Source organism: Onychostoma macrolepis, chromosome 17 (assembly GCF_012432095.1).
Source record: "Onychostoma macrolepis isolate SWU-2019 chromosome 17, ASM1243209v1, whole genome shotgun sequence".
In the NCBI taxonomy this organism is placed as follows: domain Eukaryota; kingdom Metazoa; phylum Chordata; class Actinopteri; order Cypriniformes; family Cyprinidae; genus Onychostoma; species Onychostoma macrolepis.
Window position 1 is genome coordinate 20,629,821 of NC_081171.1, and position 24,763 is coordinate 20,654,583.

Consider the following 24,763-nt stretch of genomic DNA (forward strand, 5'->3'; position numbering starts at 1 on the left):
CATTTTATGATTAAGTAAATACTTTATATTTAACTATGGGTGTATGATTAAAATGTAATTTGACTTTCAAATGTATCTGTAACTACCAATGATAAACCACTATCATGTATCATGGAAATCAATGAGGGATTACTCTGTGCGTGCTTTGGCACATGGATATGAAAGGCCACCTAGCCACCATCTATCATACTAATCCTAATTATGTACACAAGAACTTTAGGTGAATAAATAATAAGAATGGAATGAGCTATTAGTAATTATAGATGCAACGATCAAGATAAAAATAAACAATAGAGGTTTACTTTGCAAAAGAGTCGAGGATCAAGTCTTGTGAGCTTGTTGGGCATATACTGCTTGTACATGTTGTAAAGCTCGTGAAACGGAGCTCGGGAGGGGAAGCCACCCTGCATCAGGTCCAGCACTGATACCATGCCTGAGAGGAGAAGAGAAGTACAGAGCATGTAGCCAGTGAAGATACAGGATTTGCTGCATTAAAGACTGGAGCTGAAGCATGAACCAAGTTTAAAGGAAGATTCAACATGTGCACTCAACCTGTACTTGAACACTTGCCTTTGTCAACAAACTCACAGAATGAACTAGTACACTTAGTGCTTACTAAGTAGTACTTACTTGCTAGTAGGCAAGCACTGTAGTTGATTGAAGTTGATGCAGTTGATGAAGTCTACATTTATCTCATATCGTGCACGACTAGTCAACAAAGGTCTAAATTATCAAACTAATTGGCAAATCGACATACCAGTGGAGCTCCTAGGATATACTTTTCTTAGATCTCTTGCCTGAAAGTTTATTTCTAAAACTTTGCTAACAGCCTATAAAATGCAATAACACCAACCTTCAAAACACTCTTGTGGTAACACCACCTCCAAAAGATAATGAAAAATCAGTGGAGCTCACATTTAATATGGCCGCTCCATAGGCAATATCGGGATTTGTTTTAAAAGGGAGCTTGCGACTGATGAGCGCTGTGTATTTGTGATGGGTTTTCTTAAATTGAAATATTTGAAGCATTACAACAAGTGCTGTGAGATGAATTGGGAAGAAAAAATAAAATAAACCTATATAATCATATACATACCTGAGCATTGAAGCTGAGACAGAATCTGAGCTCCTTCAAACTGGTGGCTCACCATCTTCAGATTAGGCTTCACACAACGGATAAAACTAGAGCCCTTTTCAACACATACACATGAGAAGTTATTATAGTTTAACAGAGAATAAACAATTTTGTTTATAGACAGCAACAAGACCTTTGACTAAATGGCATAGGATTTATTCTACATTGGACACTTTTTATATACTGTATGTGGGATTGAAACACATAGTAGGGCTGCACGATATATCGCAGCTTGTCAGTGAACAGCGGCTCTGTGTAGTAAATGCTGCTCTATGTGAAATCACCGCTGATTACAGAACCGGCTTTACTGACAAGATGCGCATTAAATATCGCATGAGATATATCGTGCAGCCCTAACACATAGTAAACTTTTTTAGGAGGTACACTGTCATTCAGACATAGGTTTTTTGTTTATGAGTCTCTTATGCTCACCAGTGCTTCATTTATTTAATCAAAAATGAAATATTATTAGAATCTAAAATAACAGTTTTTTTTAATTTAATGCATTATAAAATGTAATTGATTCCTGTGATGGCAAAGCTAAATTTTCAACAGACTTTACTCCAACCTTCAGTGTCACATGATTCTTCAGAAATCATTTAATATGCTGATTTGGTGCTCAATAAATGTTTCTTATTACATTTATATCCACTTTAAAATAAATGAATGCATCCTTGCCGAATAAAAGTAAAAAAATAATAATAATAAATGTTTGCCCATTAGTGTAAATGAGAGACCATATAAGTATTTTTTGTAACATTGCTGCAATAAGAAATTAAAGAAAATATTTGTAGCATTTTTAAATTCAAAAGACAAAGATTTCAAATTTACAGCCACTTCCTTAGCAGCTATTTAAAAAAAAATAATAATAATAAAATAATTGCAGCAGCACTGACTAGTTTTCTGTTTTTATTTAATGCCAGGATAATATAACAGAGTGTTCAAAATATGCATTCAATAATTTAACATAAAATGTAAAAAGTTTGCTAGATTAAATTTTTGGATCATCACAATTTCAGAAAAGGGTCCATAGAGCATATTCTAGGCAAGAACGGCCTACTTAGACAGGAAGATACCGTCTTCCTGACATGTAAAGCAAACAAGCACATTTTGTTCATTTTAATGTGCCATTTACCAGTGCCATAAATCAGCAACTGTCACGTTGCATCATTTGCTGTGCCGCCTGGTTTGCGGCATGCATTAGACACACTCAGTAATAAACAAAACAAGTGGCCAACGTTTTTAAAATGAATAAATAACACATTACTCACCGTACTGCGTAGCTTTTCCAGTAGAAGGTTCAGTTGGGTCTATAAAAGTTCATCAGAAATGAAATGTGAGAGCGAGTCCTGTACATTTGAATTAAGAGTATCTTTTCGTAAAAAATCAGTTTACACACACAGTTGTAGAGTTGTGCGCTGCCATGCAAATGGTATCAAATATTTTAACACATACAGGAAGTGACAGACATGCATTATGCCAGTGACTGGTCCAACTATAAAGATCTTTTCTACAAATTCAATATACTGCATAATGGTGACATAAATTACATGGTGATGTGTTTACAGTGAAGGTTCTCTTAAAGTATAAATTTCTCGTGTATGATTTCATGACAAACAACTATAACAGAGAACAAAAATGTGGCAGTCACATTAGCACAAAGACATGGCAATGGACCAAGTGGGTGAAAGAGGCTGGAGGAGAAGGGTGGGAGAAAACTAAGATCTGCATTTGTTTATGAGGTTGCAGTTTACCCTGTGGTGCCGGCACTGAATATTTCAGCCAGGCTTACCCTACAAAAGCTTCAGTTTTTTCACTTTTTCCTTGTTTCTCTTTACATATTTATTTCAGCCCCAGAACTTTTCACAGGGAAAGGCTGAAGAAACAGGAGAAGGTCTAAGAGAGGAGGATGAAGAAAGGGCAAAAGTTAGAAGGAAAGGAATTAGATCACCAGGTAAGAGGTAAAATGTCACTCACAAAAGCTTTTAAAACTTACATCTATCAAGAGGAACAAAAAGAAAACAACTTAATGAATATCTAGCCCCACAAACAAAATCTACAGCAGTCTAAGGACAAAGCCTTGAGGAACTCCTAATCTTTGGAAAGCCTGTAGTCTTGAGAGCTTACATTTTTTTGTCATATCTTCAGGCCTGTTAACACCTTTGACAAAATGTGTTTCCTGGCTCTAAGGGGAATAAGAAGTTCAAAGCATAAGGACAGATTCACCTTGAATTTGTTTCCCACACTGATAAAGCTGAGTTTGCCAGCCTTCTGCTTTGAGTCCTTGGAATTGGAGTTGTTCTCAAAGAGATCCCGGACAAACTTGTCCTTCGACTCGCACACCAGGCTCTCCAAAGACATGTGGAGGGCGTCATTATTCTTCTCCACAAACTGGGTCTGCTCACACACATACACCATACACACACACACACACACACACAAAACCCACAGGGCATAGAAATAAACACAAAGTCAACCTCACAGAAAAAAAAAAAAAAAAAAACTTTACCAAAGGGATTCCCCCAAGGCCCCAATTGTTTTTACAGTGTGGCAGAAATTAATTAACTTATGTTAAACATTGTCACATTACAACAATTAAAACAATAAGATGGTTTCCATACAAAAAGAGATTCAGAATGAACTGAGTGAATTGGGACCTTACAGTCTCATAGCACACGGCGCCAGCAAAATGTCTTATGATGAAACCTTCATCATCTCTCAAATTCCGGTGGATTGTAAGCTTTGACTTCCTGGGCACCTGAAAAACCAGCCCACACAGAATTAAACTTTCAGCAAAATCCATCTTTGCAGCTGTATTTTTATGACTTCCTTCATATTTGGGTCTTGACATTGATGGAATGTCAGGGTAAATCACATTAAAAAAAAACTGTCAAGGAATGCCCAGGTCATATTTAACCCCAGAAATCAAAAGAAATAAAGTAACAAATAACATTTCACATAAAGAAAATGTAGCCTAATTATGCACTGCAAAGTTGTATTTTCATTAAACATAAGCACATTAATTCCTCCCAGGTTTCAGTTGCCTAATATAATGCCAAAATGTATATGCATATTTGTAGTTTATAGTTAATGTATTATTCAATTATAGCACTAAGACATGTTTGTTGTAATAATCAATGTGGAAATATTCAGTAAGATAGGGGAAGATGCCTCCCTGAAGAACATTGTGAATTTAATGCCAAATTGTAACATATTTACAAATGCATTAGCATAAAGGATAATGCTGCTTCATCAAATATATTATTGAGGGAAATTAAATGGAAATAATTGCTAATTTAATTCTTGTAACACGAAATTGAAAATCATGAAAAGGGGCCATCTTTCCCCACTACTGGGGTAAGATGACTCCCTATCTAGGGCAAAACGACCCCCTTGTGTAAACTTCTTATAGTTGTCATCTGATTTTTGCATAATATGTTAAATACATATAATTTTTATGATTTCCTTTTTTTAAAGTGTCAATACAGTGAAATACTAAATCAAACATTCCAAGTAAATGTATGCATTTTGACACTTTATTTGAATATCACATAATGACAAATCAAATGAATACCAGACAAAAAGATATATATGAATTACACTATCATTTTATGAATACAAAGCGATATTTTCAATTAGCCTATAGGTCATAATGAATAATGAGGATGTACATCAAAAAAGTATTATTCTTTTTAATTCTTCAGATACAATACATTTCAAATATTGATGTTCAAGATGAATAAGAGCATTAATAAATGTCCTGAGATTAGATTTAGTGACATCTAAAGTCAAGAGGAAAATTAAAGTTGGAGGGGCATCTTATTCCATCTTCCTCTAAATATTAGAATACTGTTTAACAATCCCTTAAGATATCTACATGATGACACTGAAGGTCAGATGAAAGTGTAGAAAGTGAAAAGGCTGGTCTGTGGTCCAGAACTATGTATAAACTATTAATTACTCCTGGAGGCTGGTAGTTCAAGCTTTTCTTTGCTATATTGTAGTGGCTGCTGGAAAGAACCCAACCATATCTTACAGTGAGACGGAAGTGATCTTTGTGCTTGCTGTGAACCGCTTCTGCAAAGTGCTGATCACTGGCCTGGGGAAGACGGTTCTCCTCATCCAGAATATCCAAGATACCCACCAGCTTTGCCTCAACCAGATCTGCAAAGCAATAAAGTCACAGAGAGAAGTTTGGGGCTGACGACAGAAACTTTTCATGCGAATGAATTCGAGTTGAATAGTAAATTAATATATTCAATCCCCCCGCAGAAGGTATTATCCAAAGTGAAGCAGAACTCAGCAAGTTTAATGGACGAATGCAAAGTCTGTAGGCACACATAGATCTTTTTGATAATCACTGCGAAGGCATCCGTCATATGCATAATTCATCTGAGACGTGCGCAGGTGAGAGAGGTGCGGACGCAAGCGCAGTCATGTATTTGCATGAGCAGACACCAGAGTATAAATGTGAGGTGATTGATGAGGAGAAATCCAGGGAAAGGACCTGCGCATCCATTTGGAAGTCACAAGGACACGTGTTGCATCGCTATCGAGAGAATTAGGAAAAGCAGAGCTGGCGAAAGGAAAGCAGTGACATCTGCGATGCAGGTGTTGTGTGCCTACTTTTTGCACCGCATCAGAGGTGAGATGTTATGTTAAGCCACCTGCATACTGTGCAAACTCGCACAAGGTGTTAAGATTTGACAGCTTGGGCAAAAAAAAAAGAGGTGGTTTCTTTTGCAATGCATATGAGGAAGATCTTTTACAAGTCGTTAGGGGTTAAAACGCAGACCAACTAAAAAGATAAAAGGCATTGGTGCTGATACCTCCAGACAGCACAGTTCGGTCTGGTGATGGTATTTGCATTCACTGAACCGGGTAAAGATTTCACCGTGTGTCCTGAGATTGAACTGACTTTCTGTTCTGACAGGGTGATTTGGGTCAGACCGCACTGCTCAATCCGGCATCAAAAAACTAAAACAGTGCGAGCTCTTCATCTTATCTCCTAAACCCTCTCCAGAGAGTTCGAGTGTGAGAGAGGTTCCTCCGAGGATTCATTCCTGTGTTATCTCAGGCACCCAGCATAGATTTCTGCTGGAATATTCATCTTCGGCATGTTTTGTCCAGAGAGTAACAGACATGGCGATGTATACAAATAACGATGTTGTCGTCTGGGAACAGTTATTTTACCTCTGAAGGTCATAATTTGAGAAGAAATTACATTTGCGCTATAGCACATTGGGTTTAAAGACCTTAGCATTTCCACGTGCGGAGGATTTCATTATATTTAAGCTGGCGTCTATGGACCATAGTGCATCCTGTAATGAATGGAATGGAGGATGGTCATTGTTATTCACAGCCAAAGGGACACTGACCTATGCAGTCCTGATTATCAACATAATGAACTTCATTCACTCCCAGGCCTTCTTTCTGATACAGCTCTTGCTCCTGGGGAGAAAAAAACAAAAAAAAACAAGATAAGAGCATAGTTTTTGCTGAAAGTGGGAAAATGCTTAACTTAATCTGCTGGAACAAGAACGTCTCTAAAGAAGTTAAACTGGAATCGTTAAATCGGAACAGTTGTGCGCTTGCAATGAAAGATGAAATGGCTTCATGCGTCAGTTTTAAGAAGGGCATAGTTATGAGTCACAGATCGATACTAAAAATCCCAATAACACTGATGACTCACCTCTTTCAGTATGCGTTCATTAAAAAACTGCTGCAGCTTTTCGTTACAATAGTTGATGCAGAACTGCTCGAAGCTGTTGTGCTCAAAATACTCTGAAGAGAAATATAAAAAAGCATTTCATGATTCATGTGCTAGGTATCTCTCTAAATGCAACAGTTACACTATTAGAGAGACACTGTTAGTGAGAGCCAATTATCGTTAATACTACAGCATATTCTCAACATTATTTCTGCGTAAGACAAGCTAATAGCTAGTGAATCATTTCATCTTCTATATATTTAGTGAGTCATACCCCACACTGTGCTTATTTTAAAGTTTAAGGAGTATTCCAAGTTATTACCCCGTTTGTAATTACGATGGTAAATCATTTTGATTTATCAAGAGCCCAAAAAATTAATTATGCACTTATAATGTAAATACTCTTACCCCATACTGTTTTGCAGGTTTACCTTACAGACCTTAATTGCAAGTATATTTCTTTATCTTTATTTGTTAGCATTTTCCCCCATTTCTTATATTATTATTATATTTTTTAGAAAGTAAGTGCGTTTATTTTAAATATTTTTGGACAAATAATTTTGACCTTTGAGTCATACATAATCCAGAATATACCTGCTTCACACAAGCCAAAATAGCTCAGAAAGAGCTGTAGTTACATACAGTGGGATCTTTTTTTTTTTTTTTTTTTTTAAATTGTAACTAAAACTAATAATCATTAAAACAATAATGAAATATGTAAGATTCTGCATGACTTTTATGTGTCTAATCAAATAAGTAACTTCAAATACCAAAAAATGTTTAAATCCATATTAATTTAGAAAATCTCTCAATTTGTTAAGCTGATGATAGTCATAAAACATGTGTATTCGACTAGGTAGTCTCATTTCTCCTATGCACCAGGTTGACATTTGGCTTGAAAACGTAAGAGCCACTGAAAACAGGTAAATGAGGACATTCTGTTAAGCTAATGTGACCCGTCCATTGTGGCTATCACTCAGGCTCACCGAAGCCAGCGATGTCCAGCACGCCGATGAAGTTGGAGGACGTATCAAAGGGGAAGCACTGGTTGACCCGTTTGACCACATGATCAAAGAGCCGGCTGTAAATGGCTTTGGCGAGGGCATCACGGGCATTGTTGGCCTGTTCCACCTTCAGAGGCACCCTGGAGAGGAGCAAAGTGGGACAGTAGGAGTCAAAATCTGGGCCAGGGCTTCTGCTAATGTCGCCTCATCAATACATGTCCATTCTGTTTTATTCCGTCCAAATTTGCACTCTAAAGACAGTTGCTGTTTTACCACTCTAAGCAAAATGTGTAAAAACACTTTAGGGGAAAGCAGAACACCAACGAGAAATAATTTGGAGTCAAAATTTAATTTATTTTTCTTTCAATTCCATTATGATTGCAAACGCTCAAGGCTGCTGAAATATTTCCTCTGACTTTTTTGACCTGACAATAGTGTTTCTACAGTTTTACAGGAGGACAAACGAATATAATTACGGCTGTTACAGCCATAAATTTAAGCATCGGTGAATTTGTTTGGTAACGACATACAAGAGAATTTTTTTTTTTTTTTTTGAGGGGGGATTTGTTTAGGACAAAGGTAAATTGGGTAAATTAGTAGGTAAATTGGGTCAGTTTTCTGCTGAAAGCAAGTTGTTGTTGTTTTTTAAATGACAATTACATGATTTCCCTAAGGACCACGATTCCTAAAACTATGCAAGAAAATATGATCCTGGACCACAAAACCAGTCTTAATATTTGTAGCAATAGCCAAAAATACATTGTATAGGTCAAAATGATCGATTTTTCTTTTATGCCAAAAATCATTAGGACATTAAGTAAAGATCATGTTCCATGAAGATATTTTGTGAATTTCCTACCGTAAACATATCAAAACTTAATTTTTGATTAGTAATATGCATTGCTAAGGACTTCATTTGGACAACTTTAAAAGGTGATTTTCTCAATATTTTGATTTTTTTGCACCCTCAGATTCCAGATTTTCAAATAGTTGCATCTCGGCCAAATATTGCCCTATCCTAACAAACCATACATCAATGGAAAGCATATTTATTCAGCTTTCAATTTCACAAGGTTGACCCTTATGACTGGTTTTGTGGTCCAGGGTCACATTTGTTTATAGTATACAAATAACTGGTTCTAAAAGGCCTAGAATACTTTTAATGCAAAAACATTCATTCCAACATCCTCCTTTTCTGCTTTGTTGTTCATCAGGTGTATAAAAACCGACTAAATGGCCCTCCTGCAGATTAATTACATAATTAAACTGAAAACAGCACAGGGAAAAGGTTCCATTCATACTTATTTTGCAACGGGAACTTTGATAAATGTATATACGCAAAACAAACAGCACTTGAAACCCCGGTGAAGCTTAAAGGGCTTGAAATGCAGCAGAACGGCGATATTACATGAAAACACAATAAATCTCTATAACACACGCCTGTTAAAGCAAAGCAGCTCATAATCACAAGACACAACGGCTCCACCACTATCCTCAGGAGGAGTACAGAAACTGGCAAACTGAAACTCCAGAACTGGATGATAAAGCCTTCTTGCTCTCTCGATGGCGCCGTCCCGCTGTGGGAATACCTGCTGTGTGACTCTTATTGCCTGCACAGTTAATAAAAGCTGGACCTGGCTCACAATAATCTCTACGATCTCGAGTCTGCGAGATTGCTTTTCATTAACTTGCTTTTATGCTATTAGTGTATTCCCTCTGAAGTGTGTGTGTCGAGAGGCTGCTGCGCTCTTCCTTCTCAATGTCACCTGCTTTGTTGCGTTTAACAGATTTTTAAAAATCACAATACGCCTCTGAAATGAAGCTCTGTCAGGCACAAGCTGCTGCCTTCTCCGGTGTCTAGCGGTGTGAAATGCAAGGGTCAGTGTAGCCTTGTTTGAATACAGTCTCCATAATTTTCCATAAAACGCATATTGCATATGTACGTGGTTGTGCATCTGTTCGCAGTCAAATGAGGAGGGCGGTGAAACCTCTTGCGACTTTGATTCTCATCACACCTAAAAGACCCCAGGCCACTCCCTCAGACAAACATCCATTATTCATGCAGTGCAAACACTCCCAGTCCAGCATCTGTGCACGGTTAAATATTAATCCACCGAGCGCTGGCCTATCATTCAGACAGCGCAGAATATAAAACACCACCTGGGCGACGAAGAACGGAGCGTACGATTCAATCGAGGCAATCGAGTTTTTCGAATTGCTCTCTCCTTTGACAACTGGCGTGTGCAGTAATTGGACTGTGGGTTTTGCATGGCTAAAGCTGAGAAGAACTGGGCTTTTGTTTCACAAAATTGCAAACCTGAGTCTTATCTTTAACCACTAGTGGAGCAGTCTGGAAAAAGCTGCTTGATACCTCAGGCCTTCTCTGTTATGTAATCAATAAAAAGAAATACGTCCGTTTAAATGCAGAAGACTCTGGATGGCAACTAGACTATTACGGCCCCTCAGCCAATTTAGGCTATGCCACATTTGATTATACTGACCATATCTCTAATGGAAAAGCTGCGATTAGCTATTTTCAGCTCTCCTCTCGTCTGTGAGCAGGCGACCGGAGGATTCATTTAACAGTTATGCGAATGCGAATGGGGTGCAATGATGAAATGTAATACTAGAAGACGTTTCGCATCACGGGGAAGATTGAGATGTGAGGAGAGCGTGAAAAATACCAATCAGGGATCTGTGCTGACTTTTTGATCGTCTTTTGATCATCGTTTGGATGCAAACAGAGAAATAAAACAAAAGCGGAGGGTCAGTGGCTGAGCAGATGTTAAGGTAAACATGTGGGGTCACTCACTTGATGACTGTGCCTTTGGCGCCCCCTGCAGTGGTGAGCATGACCCTGGTGGTGAGACTGACTCTCAGGTCGTCCTCGTCCAGGCCCAGGAGCTCGGCGCAGTATTCCAAAGTCTGACTGGTCTGGTTCTTCAGAATGCAGCCACCTGAGACCAGATGCAAATTTTTAATGCTCATCTTTAAACTGTGGCTCATCATGTTTCTTATCCTGCGTCTAGACAGCAGAGCTTTCTAAATGTTTCAACATACTGATCCTTTCGAAGTTGTTAATGACCTATTCCACTGTTGAATAATCCGATCAAAATATGTCAGGGGCAGTTATAACGTTTTTTGCTGCATTTCTGTTGGTTTTATTTGTTTTTAAAAAAATAAATAAAAAACTAGTTAACATTTTCAACAAAAGTTTAAATTTAAATGTCATGTGTCATTTACATCCACAATATACTGAATACACGAGAGCACACATCTTAATCACTATTTACCAAAATGTTTATTATATATATATATATATATATATATATATATATATGTGTGTGTGTGTGTGTGTGTGTGTGTGTGTGTGTGTGTATTTATTTATACTTTGTACCACATGACATTTTAAAAGCTGATCCTTGTCATGTCCTACCTAAAAGGTCAAACCATTTCATATTTTAAGAACTGATTTTGACACAGACATGACAGTTCACAGAAGTCCTCTATGATATTATGGATTATGGAACCCTCTTCCTATACACATTAAATATGCTGCTTCTGTGGATGTAAACTGGCTAGAGTGTTTAGGTTTTATATTCCTGTTGTTTTAATGTTTCCTGAAAAGCACTTTGGTTAACGGTAGTTGTTTTAAATGTGCTATAGAAATTACATTTGTATTGTATTGTATTGTATTGTATATTATGTTGGTTTTTTATTTAGTTTCATTTTATTTTATTATTTTATTTTTAATTTATTTTAGCTGCATGTTTCTTCAGTTTGGTCTCATAACATGGATTTCAGGTTTTTTAAATATTTATAATAGTGCTGTCAATCGATTAAAAAATGTAATCGCGTTAATCACAGTCATGGACATGATTAATCGCAAATTTAAAACACTAGGATTTACCTGTAAATGTGTTGAAATAAAGAAATGCATGACAAACTAGTTCAAGGAAACAGAACCTTTCACACTTCCGTCAGGTATGAGACATAATCCTTATTATTCTTTTATCATTATTATTTTGTTTTTATTCAGCCATTATCAGCCTTTATACCAGCAATAAAACGTTTACCAAGCCACATCGCTTCAATCCCAGTATACATTCACCCAACTATTATCAGAAGTATTTCTAAATAAATACAACAAAACATTTCTTGCGACCTTACGTGAAGTATTATGACAAAATGCATTATGAAGAAGAATTGGACCTGTTCTGCAGCTGCATTAGAGCTAACATTAGCATCATGCTACATAAGACAATTTATGAGATTAATAATACACTTTTACTCAGAACTCACTTCAAACCACCATCAAGTGTTTGTAATAACTTCCTTTTGCGATCACATGTGGAATTTGGTCGTTTACTGTTGTTAAAATATGCTATTTATAGCCTTTTATATCGTTGCACAAATTAGCATTTCGGATGTACACATTCATTTCAAGAAAATCACATACAGACCATATCTATCGTAATCGTGTGTTTATTATCTTATATAATCTATAGTGGCTGTTGTCATGTTTATTTCTGCTGCTCTGGCTGAAACTCACGTTGTTTGTGATGTTAACTGTCTCTCCGTTCTTAAGTTGCCAGGTATACATTCCAAGTATAATACACCTTGGGCGGCCGTGGTACATTATAAAAGTAGCCCAATAAACCGCAGCCCACGGCTCTGTAATTTTTCCCGCGACTGTATTTTCAAAATAGCCCACTTGTGCCAGTAGCCCCTCACTGCAGAACAAAGATCCAGGGGGCAGGGTTGGATCCACATCCAGGGGGTGGAGATTGGTAGGTTTAGGGGTGGGGATGGGTAGGTTTAGGGATCAGGGGGTGGAGATGGGTAGGTTTAGGTAAATGTAAGGTGGGAGGAGTTGGATCTAGATCCAACCACACCCCCTGGATCTTGTGTTCTGCAGTGAGGACCATCTCACTTGTGCCCTGGTAACTACTGGTCCGCTCACTGTACCCTCATCACACAATGATAGATAACCTTCCGCGCTGCGATGACGGGAAGAAGTTGGGGTCAGACCTTATCAAACGATTAATCTGCGTTAAAAAAAATAATATTAACGCGTAAATTTTTTTTGATTAATCGCATGCGTTAACACCCCTAATTTATAATGTTTTATATAAAACTGTTTCATTTCATTTAAAAGAATTTCATTCTTTTAATGAGGCTTTTTTCCTTCATATCAGGACAGTTGTATCACTCTGCCATTTTTTAATTCATGCCTCCAATTTCAAATGTAGAAGAATTTTCATTTATATATTAAGAACATGTTCCTAATAGATACAAATAAAAAAAGAAGTCGTTGTGCCTTTGACTCATCAGTGCTGTCTAAGAGCTAAAAGTGTGCAAAAAACAAATCTATAAAAGCCTATCGTATCTCAGCCCTTTTCAAAAATATGTGCTCACACATAATAGTCTTCAGGTCTCCAGTAAGACCTCTGTAACATTAGGCTCTGTGCTTTCCTGCTGAAAGTATCTCAAGACAGCAGCTCCATTGTGAGCAGAGAAATGGAGCAGACCAGAGCGGTAAAAGGTGTTGTACCTTCATCAGAAGAGGAAAACAAATCCTGGATGCACGTCTGGCAACACTAGAAAGAGCCACGTTACCCCCATAGCAGCTCTCTAATTAGGTCTTTTGAGTTAGAGGAGGGCTGGGTGTGGTGTGTGTGTGTGAGGCAGTTTAATGAGGAGAACATCAGCACGTGTGCATGAGCTCAAAAAATAATAAAATAACACTTCAGACATCAGTGAGAATTTCTTCCCTGACTGAACGCAGATGGTGAAAATTCTGTATAAAAGCAACATTGGTTGTATTTTGAAGTCTCTTATCCTGAAAGAAACCGAATATTTCTAAACCAAGCATGACATGACAAAGCAACAAGCGATAAATTCCATCTCTTTTTTTTGTCCTATCCGGCATAATTGCAACCGACACAAGATATTTTATCGGCCGTTTGGTTTCTAGTTCTGCTTTATTCCAATAGATATAGAGTGAAATCTCACTGGTTGCACATTAAATCAAACATCAAATATGTTCTGATTGGTTGTGATTTTGCCACATTATGCAGGATACAAAATTACTTTATGTTTGAAACTTGTCACATCATGCTGGGTTCGGACATTAAATCTTTGATGAATTTTGATGAAGGTATTTATTCTACAGGTGCAATATGAATGGCTACCAGAGGTGCTTCCTGTCTCTTCAAAGTCGATATTGCCGAGATGAAGGACGCCAGCCACCACTCTGAAGAGATTGAGCTTCTCTGTGTCATCCAGGCCGATTTTCTTCATGGCCACCACCATCCTGTTGAAATCTCCCAGGTCATCCAGCAAAGGGTCCTTCAGGGCACCCACTTTCCCATGCTACAGAAACAAAGGACCATCAAGACACACAACACTATCCATACGTCACATGCACTGCAAGTACCTGAGAAGAAAACACAGTGGCACCACAGCTACAATCAGAGATCAGAAATGTATACTGAAGGGCTGTATACAGATCTAGATCTCTGATTGAAGGATGGAGGAAAAGAAAACAAACCACACCTGATGGTCAGAGTGGGCCAGCACTTCCTTTTTGACTCTCTTTTACAGTCATATTCCAACAAATATATATATAATTCTGTCATCAATTAATCACCTTTCGTTCTAAACTTGAATGATTTTCTGATTGAGGAAAGCTTTACATTGCTGTTGCATTGAAAAGAGCAACATTAACATTTTTCAAAATTTCTCTTTTTGTGTTTAAAGGATACAAGGGTGAGTATTTTTGAGCAAACTATGCCTTTAAATCACTGACAAACTGATAATCTGCAGTCTGATGACAAAGCAGATCACACCACTCTGACCACAAAAAAAGCATAAACGCTGTTTGATAACCATAACTACAAGCACCTCTTACAAAAATACTATTTTTTTTTTTTTTTTTTCACACAGAAAGCCTCATGCATATTAGCTTGCAGACCCATGCACATACTAATGTCCAATTTCATGCACAGAAACCCAGAAAGCTGAAGAATGTAAAGCATGAAAAGCATTTAGAAAGGCCAACTGGTAAAAAAAAAATCACCTTATGATCCTGAATTTTAAAAAAATCAGGGAGGGCAAAGACACATAATACTCAGTTAGAAAACTATTAATATAAACAAAATGGCTAGAAAACTAGTGGTCTGTTCCAAAGCCTACACAGGTAGCATTTTAATGACAAAACAAGTCTTAAAACAAGCTAAAATATTTACAAATAATAATAATAATAAATAAGACTACATTGTATTTGTAATTTGTTCCTTCAACTGTGATGTTTATAATCTTTATCAACCAAGGTTCTCACAGACAGTAAACCTGGATATGCTGTATGAAGTAATTTTAAGTGCATGATTTTTAAAATGGAAATTAATCAAATCTTTAAAAATGTAAGATTTAAGAAGAAGAAGAAAAAAGGGGGGCCCGAATCTGCAACTGAACAACCAAAAAGGTGTCAAAATATCAAATCAAACTCTTATAATTTTTTTAGATTTGCATTGTGAAAAAAGTGTGTTAAAAACAATTCCCTATTGGGAAGACAATGCTGAGAGAGAAAACATACTGGAATTGAATTGTTTAAACTATTTATAATAATTTAATTTAATTACTTTAATATAGTTCTACTTTTTTCTGTAAATATGAAAATGATCAGCTTTGTAATTATGGCATACAGTAGGTATGAAAAATATCTTGGGGGCCTTTTAATATTGTCTTTGAAAAGAGGAGGCTTTGAAGTCAAAAAGGTTGAGAACCACTGTGCACTTTAAAAACATAGTATTGGCCAAATTCTAAGGTAGCCTTTCATAAGGCAATCCCAGAATGCAGAGATAGATAATAAGTTGAACAAAAACCATAAATTCAATGAAATCTTAATAAATTCTGAAAAGTATCACTAAAAATGTACTATTTTACTCAGTATTTGTGTGTGCTTTGTATTTTTATGCTTATTAGAGTATGATGCTGGCAGCTCAGCAGCATGCTAATCTAACTCTATCCGTTTCTTAAAGGGATAGTTCACCCAAAAATGAAAATTGTGTCATCATTTATTCACCCTCAAGTAGTTCCAAACCTGTATGAATGTCTTTGTTCTGCTGAACACAAAGGAAGATATTCTGAAGAATGCACCATTGACTTCCATAGTATTTTTTTTTCCTACTATGGAAGTCAATGGTGCCCCAAAACAGCCTGGTTACAAACTTTCTTCAAAATATCTTCCTTTGTTGTTCGGCAGAACAAAGAAATTCATACAGGTTTGGAACTACTTGAGGGTGAATAAATGATGAGAGAATTTTCATTTTTAGGTGTACTATCCCTTTAAGTGTGACCATTTCCAGGTCTAAACACTCTTATCAGAAGCCAAAAGCAAAGAATAAATGGTGATAAAACACATTCACTGTGTGCTGTAATACTACTGAAATCTCAGACGGCCATGCAGTGATTCACCTTTTATGAATCCATTGTGTCCAGGACACAATCACTTTTTAAAAGCCTAGCTTAATATATATATAAATTTCTCAAAAATGGCTGTCGCAATAGTATTCTCAATTGAAATGAAAATTGAAATTGAAAGACTTGGACCCGGAAACATTAATGTATTCCTTATGTCACGACTTAACAAGATTGGAATTAGATTTGAAACTGCATAGATTAAAAACTGTCAGGCGAGTCCATTTGAATTCTATTTGTGTGCCACGGACTTCCTGTCTTTGTAGAGAGTGCCAAATCTGTCACTTATAAGGTTCCTTGGTTAGGATGTATATAGGCACTATGACAGCTCACTAGGTTTTGGACTAGAGCCTAAGCGAAGACAAATCTCAGTCGATTCTGAATTTCAAACGGATTGCATAAATATCCTAATATCAACCCAAACTCATTAAGATATTCAAGTGTTCAAGGATGATAAAAAAAAGATTAAAAAAAAAAACCAACAATAGAAGTACCATCTGCGAATTTGGGGTATCAAACTAATTTCAGATCTTCATCTGAAAATGTAGTGAAACAGACGGTGTTGAGCTAGCAAATGAACTACTGCACCAACAGAAACAGCAGCTAATGAATATCTCATCACCTCCAGTGGGATTCAACACAACGATGATTTATAATAATGGCCCTTGATAACAATAACATCAATTGATGGGCTCGGTCTCAAGAGAGGGCTGTGTGCAAACAACACAACAACGCTGGAATTTATTACACTTTACATAATTCATCAAAGACGTGAACTAATTTCTGAGGGTAACTAATTCTTTTCGAGGCAAAACGGTGATCCTGTAACTTCAGAGATTCTGGCTGCGGTCAAGGTCTGTTCATTCAGCATGTCCTCTAGTCTTAATTTCACTACACAAACAAAGAAAACTGCAAGGATTTGATCATACATCAAAAACGAATCTGATATCTTTACTACAGCTCAGCTAAGGGCTGTTAATTACTTCAAATTTGCCACAAATGTGTATCAGAACGCAGGAAGGAGGAAACAGACTCATCACGTCACTGACCCAGAGATTCCCAAACACAGATGCCTCTACGTACCTCTGGACTTTTCCTGTTTTGCATGATCTGTTTATCGGAGTCCTTGTTTGCAAAGTATCGGGTGCAGCCGCGATTCAAATACTGAGTGAAACACAAACACACAATGAGGGAAGTTAATATAGGAGACCAAAAGCTGCAGAAATACATTCATAAGCATTGTAAAGCAAATATGCCATCTAGTGGTACATCAACGCTTCACTGTACACAAAGGCCTGAAATCGCATAACCTAAACTAAGTTATTATAGGATTTTATTTGTTTTGATAAAACTTCAGTTGGCACTTCCTGCAGTTGTGTGCTTTGATACAGTCTGTTTGCTATGGTCACACCAATTATAATACAGAGTCTCAAAGTTTCCTGCTAAACAGACTGTCTAAGCTTTGTAAAATGCTTTCCAGTTTCCTGACACACAATACACAGGAAACTGACCCGGAAGTTGTCCGGAGAGTTGAGATGAAGCATGTTCCTGATGTCCTCCGATGCCCCTGCGCAAAGTCTGTAAAATATATGATAATTTCGCTCTTCTGCGCTCTGCATGCAAATCCGAGACTTCTCCAGCAGATAGTGCGAGACAAATCCACCCACAACTGCATTCTGAAGACACAATGAACACACTTAGTAACTGAGTCTTACAAGATCACACTCTAGTCTTCAGAGTAAGAGAACGTTTACCTTCTCATTAAAGTGAATTTCCACAAACTTTCCAAAGCGGCTGCTGTTGTTGTTCCTGACCGTCTTTGCATTTCCAAAAGCTTCGAGCAAGGGGTTGGCTGCACAGAACAGACATATTATTTAAAAACAGATTTTGCATTGTATGCAAAAATCAAACACTACTGTACTAGTCACAACTAGTTAAAAGTGTCTTTGGTAACCCTACCCTCAACAATCCTCTCATCTATATCTTGACATGTTCCATAAGATGTGGTTAAATACCTGAAATTAAACAGATACATGATTAAAATGACAAAACTTATTCAACAAATCAAAAAACATTTACTTACCATTAATATTACTGAGCACTGCAACATGCTACAATTCAAACGGTTTTTTCATGTTTTTAAAAAGAGATCTCAACAAGACTGCATTTTTTGGATCAAAAATATCAATGTGAAATTTTTTTTTCAATTATTTTATTCCTGTGATGGCAAAGCTGAATTCTGAATCCATTACTCCAGTCTTGAAAGTCACATGATCCTTCAGAAATCATTCTAATACGCAGATTTGCCGCTCAAAAAGCATTTCTTATTATTATCATTGTTAAAAACAGTTGTGTGTAATAATTTATTTGAAACAGAAATCTTCTGTAACATTATAAATGTCTTTACGGGTCACTTTTGGTGCGCCCTTGCTGACCCTAAACTTCTGAATTGTAGTGTACATGCTAACATGATTTAAATCAAATTGTAAACATTATAGTCTGAAACACATATGGAATGATCCTCATATCAAGTCACAAAATTTTTACGTTTTTAAACAGTTTCGTAGGCACCATAATATTTATATTTATTTTTATAATTACAATTATGATGAAAATTACATTATATCTACATTACATTATATATTATGTCTAAAAAGAAATATCATCCTAATTTCACCACTACTGCCAGGTATGGCAAAAACGACTAGATTTGGACCCTGTATACATGTGAGAAATATTAATTGAAGTGTTTTATTCATTCCATGAATAGACAGTCATCATACCTGAGAACAAACTTTGTGTTTTCTGTTTTTCCAGCACCCGATTCACCAGACACAATAATGGACTGACTCATCTTCAGAACTCTCATGTCTCTAAAGGCTTTGTCCGCTGAGACGGAGACAGAGAGAGAGAGACAGAAGTTTGATAAAATTGCTGTCAACACTGTAGCGATCTAAAAAAAATTTGCTACAAAAGAAAGACTTAGAACGGAATCCTCAAGTGTCCTATTAGACAGACATTCATGTGCCCACTCACCAATAGCATAGACATGAGGGGGAAGTGTCCCCAAAGAGCGTCCCTGATAGCTCTTAATGGTCTCTGGGGAGTAGAGTTTAGGGATGTCGAAATACGGGTTCACAGCAATCAGGATGTTAGCAACAGAAGTCTGAAATAAAACACACACATGATCAGAGATGATTTAAAACGTTCATTGTTATATGTGCGATTTTGTATTTGCAGTCTTCCATATTTTGGACAAACAGATCAGTGGTTGAAGTACCAACAATAGTTTTAACTACTGTCTTTAAAAGCCTCATGCTTTCCGGTTAGCTGTGCAGAGCGTCGCTACCTCACAGGACCTAATTAAGTGCATTGGGCAACTTGATAGCGTCTGGGCAGGATTAGCTGGGTCATCTGAGACGGGCAGTCACACTAGGGCAGGGCCTGGGCCGTCTCCTGACAGGCTTGGGCGCTGTGCTGATGAGCGGACGCTGACAGCGGGACCGCCATCTCTCAGATGAGAGGCTAATAAGGGCTACTGGAGCACGACAATAACATGCCCATCAGCTCCTTACCTGCAGGCATGCCTGCCAATGAGATCTACGGGGTTTAGCGTGAATCTGGAAGCCCTACACTGCCCTGAGGTGATTGATAAGCAAAACATTTGAATGCATCATGCTTTTTTTTTCTAAGATTTAAGATTTAAGTGTAGTTTTATTAGAAGAAGCTTCAATTTGTTATATATATATATATATATATATATATATATATATATATATATATATATATATATATATATATATATATATATTAGTGGTGGGTTATCGGCGTTAACGTGCTGCGTTAACGTGAGACTCTTATCGGGCGATAAAAAAAAAATATCGCCCTTTAATCTATTCTCAAAGTTGGGTTGGGAGCTGGGTCTAAGCAAGCTATGATGACTTTCACCTTGATATTTTAGCGCGGATGTATACCTAGCCGATTGCACTGTAGGGGGCGAGAACGAGTCTTCGAACCTGTGTGTATGCGTGCTAACATGGATGCAGCTATGAAGCCGGGTTTGCTTCAGGAAAATTTATTTTAAGAAGCTTCCCAATGGAAATCGGCAAGTCATTTCTGTCTCTACCTTACATGGTCGCGCTCTCTGTATCGCGCGCACAGCGGAGTTCCGCCTCGGTTCGCACACACACACACACACACACAAACAAACGTAAGCGCACACACAAGTGAACACACTCCCACTCCTATTTGTAAATATTAAGCAGCAAAACGTCTATTTAAATATGACTTCTGTGTGTCTCTGTGTTAATGTATGGCGCAGACGCACGGGTTTGTTCACTACTCATACAGAAGACCGCGTGAGGCTTGCGGCGATATTAACGTCTGTCGTCTCACTAAATGAGGACATAAATACATGAACAACATCTCCAGAACTGCTCTGAGAGTCACTTCATGAGCATTCGAGCGTTTCATTTGAGAAAACTATCCTCACGGCAACCCGTCAAAATAAAAGTTCGGTTTCACTTGAAGACATTGGGCAGAACGTAATAGGCTACTACTACTAAAACTATTAAAACCTTATCTTTAAGGAATAATCATACAATGTCTTCAATGTTATTATCAATATTAAATTCTTGATGACTGCTAGTTGTTTACTTATCTACTTGGCAGAATTCAAATGAGCCATTTTAATCTAGATTAATTCCAAGATTACAGTGAGATTAATCTAGATTAAAAAATTAATCTATGCCCACCACTAATATATATATATATATATATATATATATATATATATATATATATATATATATATATATATATATATATATATATATATATATATATATATATATATATATATTCAGGTTATGGGTGTAATTTAAATGCTTAGCTTAACATGCAGAGACAACATAGGTTCTGTGGTGCCCATTACAGCAACATTGGCTCAAACAACGGCATGAAATTAGGACCTAATGGAGGATAGGGGACAGCAATTTCATCTTTTCTGTGAAGTTGGATCCGGATCATTGGATCATTCATTTTTACCCTAGAAAGTCTTCGCTGAAGAGTTATAAACTATAACACAAATCAGCCAGCTATGAGGTAAATCACATCATTACAACATCATAAACATATACCAATTTAAAAAACAAATGTATTTTATATTTAGTGCTGTCAAATCGATTAATCGCGATCAATCGCATCCAAAATAAAAGTTTGTGTTTGCATAATATATAATGTGTGTACTGTGCATATTTATATGTATAAATACACAGACACGTATATATTTAAGAAATATATTTAATGTATATTTATATACACAACCCGAATTCCAGGAATTGTTGGGACGTTTTTTAAATTTGAATAAAATGAAAACTAAAAGACTTTCAAATCACATGAGCCGATATTTTATTCACAATAGAACGGAGAAATTTTACAATTTTATCCACTAAATGAGCTAATTTCAAATTTGATGCCTGCAACAGGTCTCAAAAAAGTTCGCAAGGGGGCAGCAAAAGGCTAAAAAAGATTCAGCTGGGAGAACATCTAGCAACTAATTAAGTTAATTGATATCAGGTCTGTAACATGAAAGGGATGTCTTTGAGAGGCAGAGGCTCTCCAATCTGAGAAAGAGTGCGTAAAAAGATTGTGGAATACTTCAAAAACAAATGCAATTTGCAAATCTCATCATCTACAGTGCATAACATCATCAAAAGTTTCAGAGAAACTGGGGAAATCTCTGTGCGTAAGGGACAAGGCCGAAGACCTTTGTTGGATGCCCGTGGTCTTCGGGCCCTCAGATGACACTGCATCACTCATCGGCATGATTCTGTCATTGACATTACTAAATGGGCCCAGGAATACTTCCAGAAACCACTGTCGGTAAACACAATCCGCCGTGCCATCTGCAGATGCCAACTAAAGCTCTATCATGCAAAAAGGAAGCCATATGTGAACATGGTGCAGAAGCGCCGTCGTGTCCTGTGGGCCAAGGCTCATTTAAAATTGACTGTTTCAAAGTGGAAAATTGTTCTATGGTCAGACAAGTCCAAATTTGACTTCATTTGACAAATTTGAAAATCACAGACGCTGTGTCCTCCGGGCTAAAGACGAGGGAGACCTTCCAGCGTGTCATCAGCATTCAGTTCAAAAGCCAGCATCTCTGATGGTATGGGGGTGCATAAGTGCATATGGTATGGGCAGCTTGCATGTTTTGGAAGGCACTATGAATGCTGAAAGGTATATAAAGGTTTTAGAGCAACATATGCTCCCCTCCAGATGACGTGTATTTCAGCAGGACAATGTAAAACCACATACTGCAGCTATTACAACAGTATGGCTTTGTAGTAGGAGAGTCCGGGTGCTGAATTGGCCTGTTTGCAGTCCACCTATAGAGAACATTTGGCGCATCATTAAACAAAAAATACGTCAAAGATGACCACGAACTCTTCAGCAGCTGGAAACCTATATCAGGCAAGAATGGGACCAAATTCCAACACCAAAACTCCAGAAACTCATAACCTCAATGCCCAGAAGTCTTCAAACGGTTTTGAAAAGAAGAGGATATGCTACACCATGGTAAACATGCCCCTGTCCCAACTATTTTGAGACCTGTAGCAGGCATCAAATTTGAAATCAACTCATTTTGTGCATATAATTGTAAAATTCCTCAGTTTAAACATTTGGTTCGTTATCTATGTTCTATTGTGAATAAAATATTGGCTCATGCGATTTGAAAGTCTTTTAGTTTTCATTTTATTCAAAAAAACAAAACAAAACAAAAAACCCATCCCAACATTTCCAGAATTTGGGTGAATATATACATATAAATATGAATATATACATATAAATATTTCTTAAATATATACAATTAGGTGTGTGTATTTATATATACACATTTACAGTATAAATATACACAGTACACACATATTATATATTATGTAAACACAAACGTTTATTTTGGATGCGATTAATCACAATTAATCAATTTCACAGCACTAATAAATTTATATTTGGTTTATGGCTAAATATGTATTGTTTACAAATATCTAAGTATTTTGAAAGCATAGAGATTATAGGAGTGGCCATTCACTGAAGAGATCTTTTGCCATGATTTGCTCTTTACGGAATCACGGGTAATGTAGTTATCAGGAAGCTATCAGGGATTCTGCTGTTAAATGATAAAATGCCTTGGAGTTACCAGTAGGTCTGTTTTCAAGGGTTTATAAGTAATGGTTAAAATGTTTTCATATGGTGAAAATCAATTACATTTTTACTTCCCGTACACTGTAGTTTTTTTTGTAAAACAAGTTAATCAAAGTCAGATAATAATAACACATCCAGTCTAGCACAAACACTGCAAGCAAACTCTATCACCCCCTTGAGTCCCGAGCTTTATAACTGCCAAAATAGTGCAAAAAAGTGTGGTCACATTTACCATCGTTCAGCTAAATTTCAAGTGTAAATCCTATCATTTGAATAGGAATCCGTGCAATTTTCACGTGAGGCCGAAAAAAAGTTTCCTACAGATCTCATTCATGTCACATAGTTGGTCAAATTTGCAGCTAATCTGCCACATTGACCAACAGAAATGCATGGTTTGAAAGACTTCTGTGCGAGCCAATCTTAATGCACCACTCCCTATTGACAATACATAACGGACCTTGCAAAATCCCCAAAATTAAGTCGTTAAAATTGGACCATGACTATGTTATAAGTTGGCCAAGTATTTGTGCATTTGCATAGTTTTGGCCTTGGAAAAGGGCACAGAAATTATGGAAATTTGACTTACATAGATCAAGTCTTTGCTGTAACGGACACGGATGTTGTTCAGAAGAGTGGCCTCATTTAAATACATAAGAGAACCTGGAAGTAAATATGTAAACATGTAAATAAATATATCCCAAGTAAATTTGAGAATATCATTGAACATCATAAGCTTAACTATTTTACGTAATGCTAATGGCTGATGCACCCCAACTAAGTTATATACTTACAGTTGTCTTCAACATGTTTGTTCACATCGTCCTCGGCAGGAAAGACCTGATTGATGGGAGCCAGGAACGTCTGCAATGTCAAAATGAGCATTGTCAACTTTGTGACCTCTGGCCAAATGAAAACCTGGCCTAACTGCCTACATTGACCTATTTCACTATTTATCCATATTATTAAAAGTGCACAGCATTTACGACCACACAGAAGATTAATGGGACAAAAAACAAGTAGATGATGGCAGCCGTTTGTTCTCTCATTTCTAACTGTGTCTGGTTACTTTCAGCGAGGTTTGAAGCTATAAACACTCAAGGTCTTCATACGTAACTTACGACTGAGTAAATGACACTGAAGAGCGGTGCTAGGTCAGCCATGATTGATTGTGTCTAATGGCGGCCATAATGCAGAGAAGAAACAGTAAAGTCATGTTAATGTGAAAGG

At 37.0% G+C, this 24,763-nt stretch overlaps 1 protein-coding gene across 4 annotated transcripts in view; it reads right to left on the reverse strand.

The window, feature by feature from the left end:
• myo6b (myosin VIb) overlaps positions 1–24,763 on the reverse strand; it is a 58,335-nt gene that overhangs the window by 22,752 nt on the left and 10,820 nt on the right. For 2 of the 4 annotated variants that reach the window (XR_009266717.1, XM_058749280.1), the window contains exons 3-21: positions 24,328–24,397; positions 24,123–24,196; positions 19,367–19,496; positions 19,114–19,219; positions 18,290–18,345; positions 18,085–18,182; positions 17,842–18,006; positions 17,414–17,494; positions 14,044–14,224; positions 10,662–10,806; positions 7,832–7,989; positions 6,828–6,919; positions 6,514–6,586; positions 5,172–5,299; positions 3,798–3,893; positions 3,362–3,532; positions 2,407–2,445; positions 1,097–1,190; positions 303–433 (exon numbers count right to left, since the gene is read on the reverse strand). Coding sequence is in view for 2 of the 4 variants with exons in the window: in XM_058749280.1 (XP_058605263.1) it covers positions 303–433; positions 1,097–1,190; positions 2,407–2,445; positions 3,362–3,532; positions 3,798–3,893; positions 5,172–5,299; positions 6,514–6,586; positions 6,828–6,919; positions 7,832–7,989; positions 10,662–10,806; positions 14,044–14,224; positions 17,414–17,494; positions 17,842–18,006; positions 18,085–18,182; positions 18,290–18,345; positions 19,114–19,219; positions 19,367–19,496; positions 24,123–24,196; positions 24,328–24,397 (2,088 nt within the window). In the remaining 2 variants the exon portion in view is untranslated. The other 2 variants (XR_009266718.1, XM_058749281.1) reach the window with 2 other exon arrangements.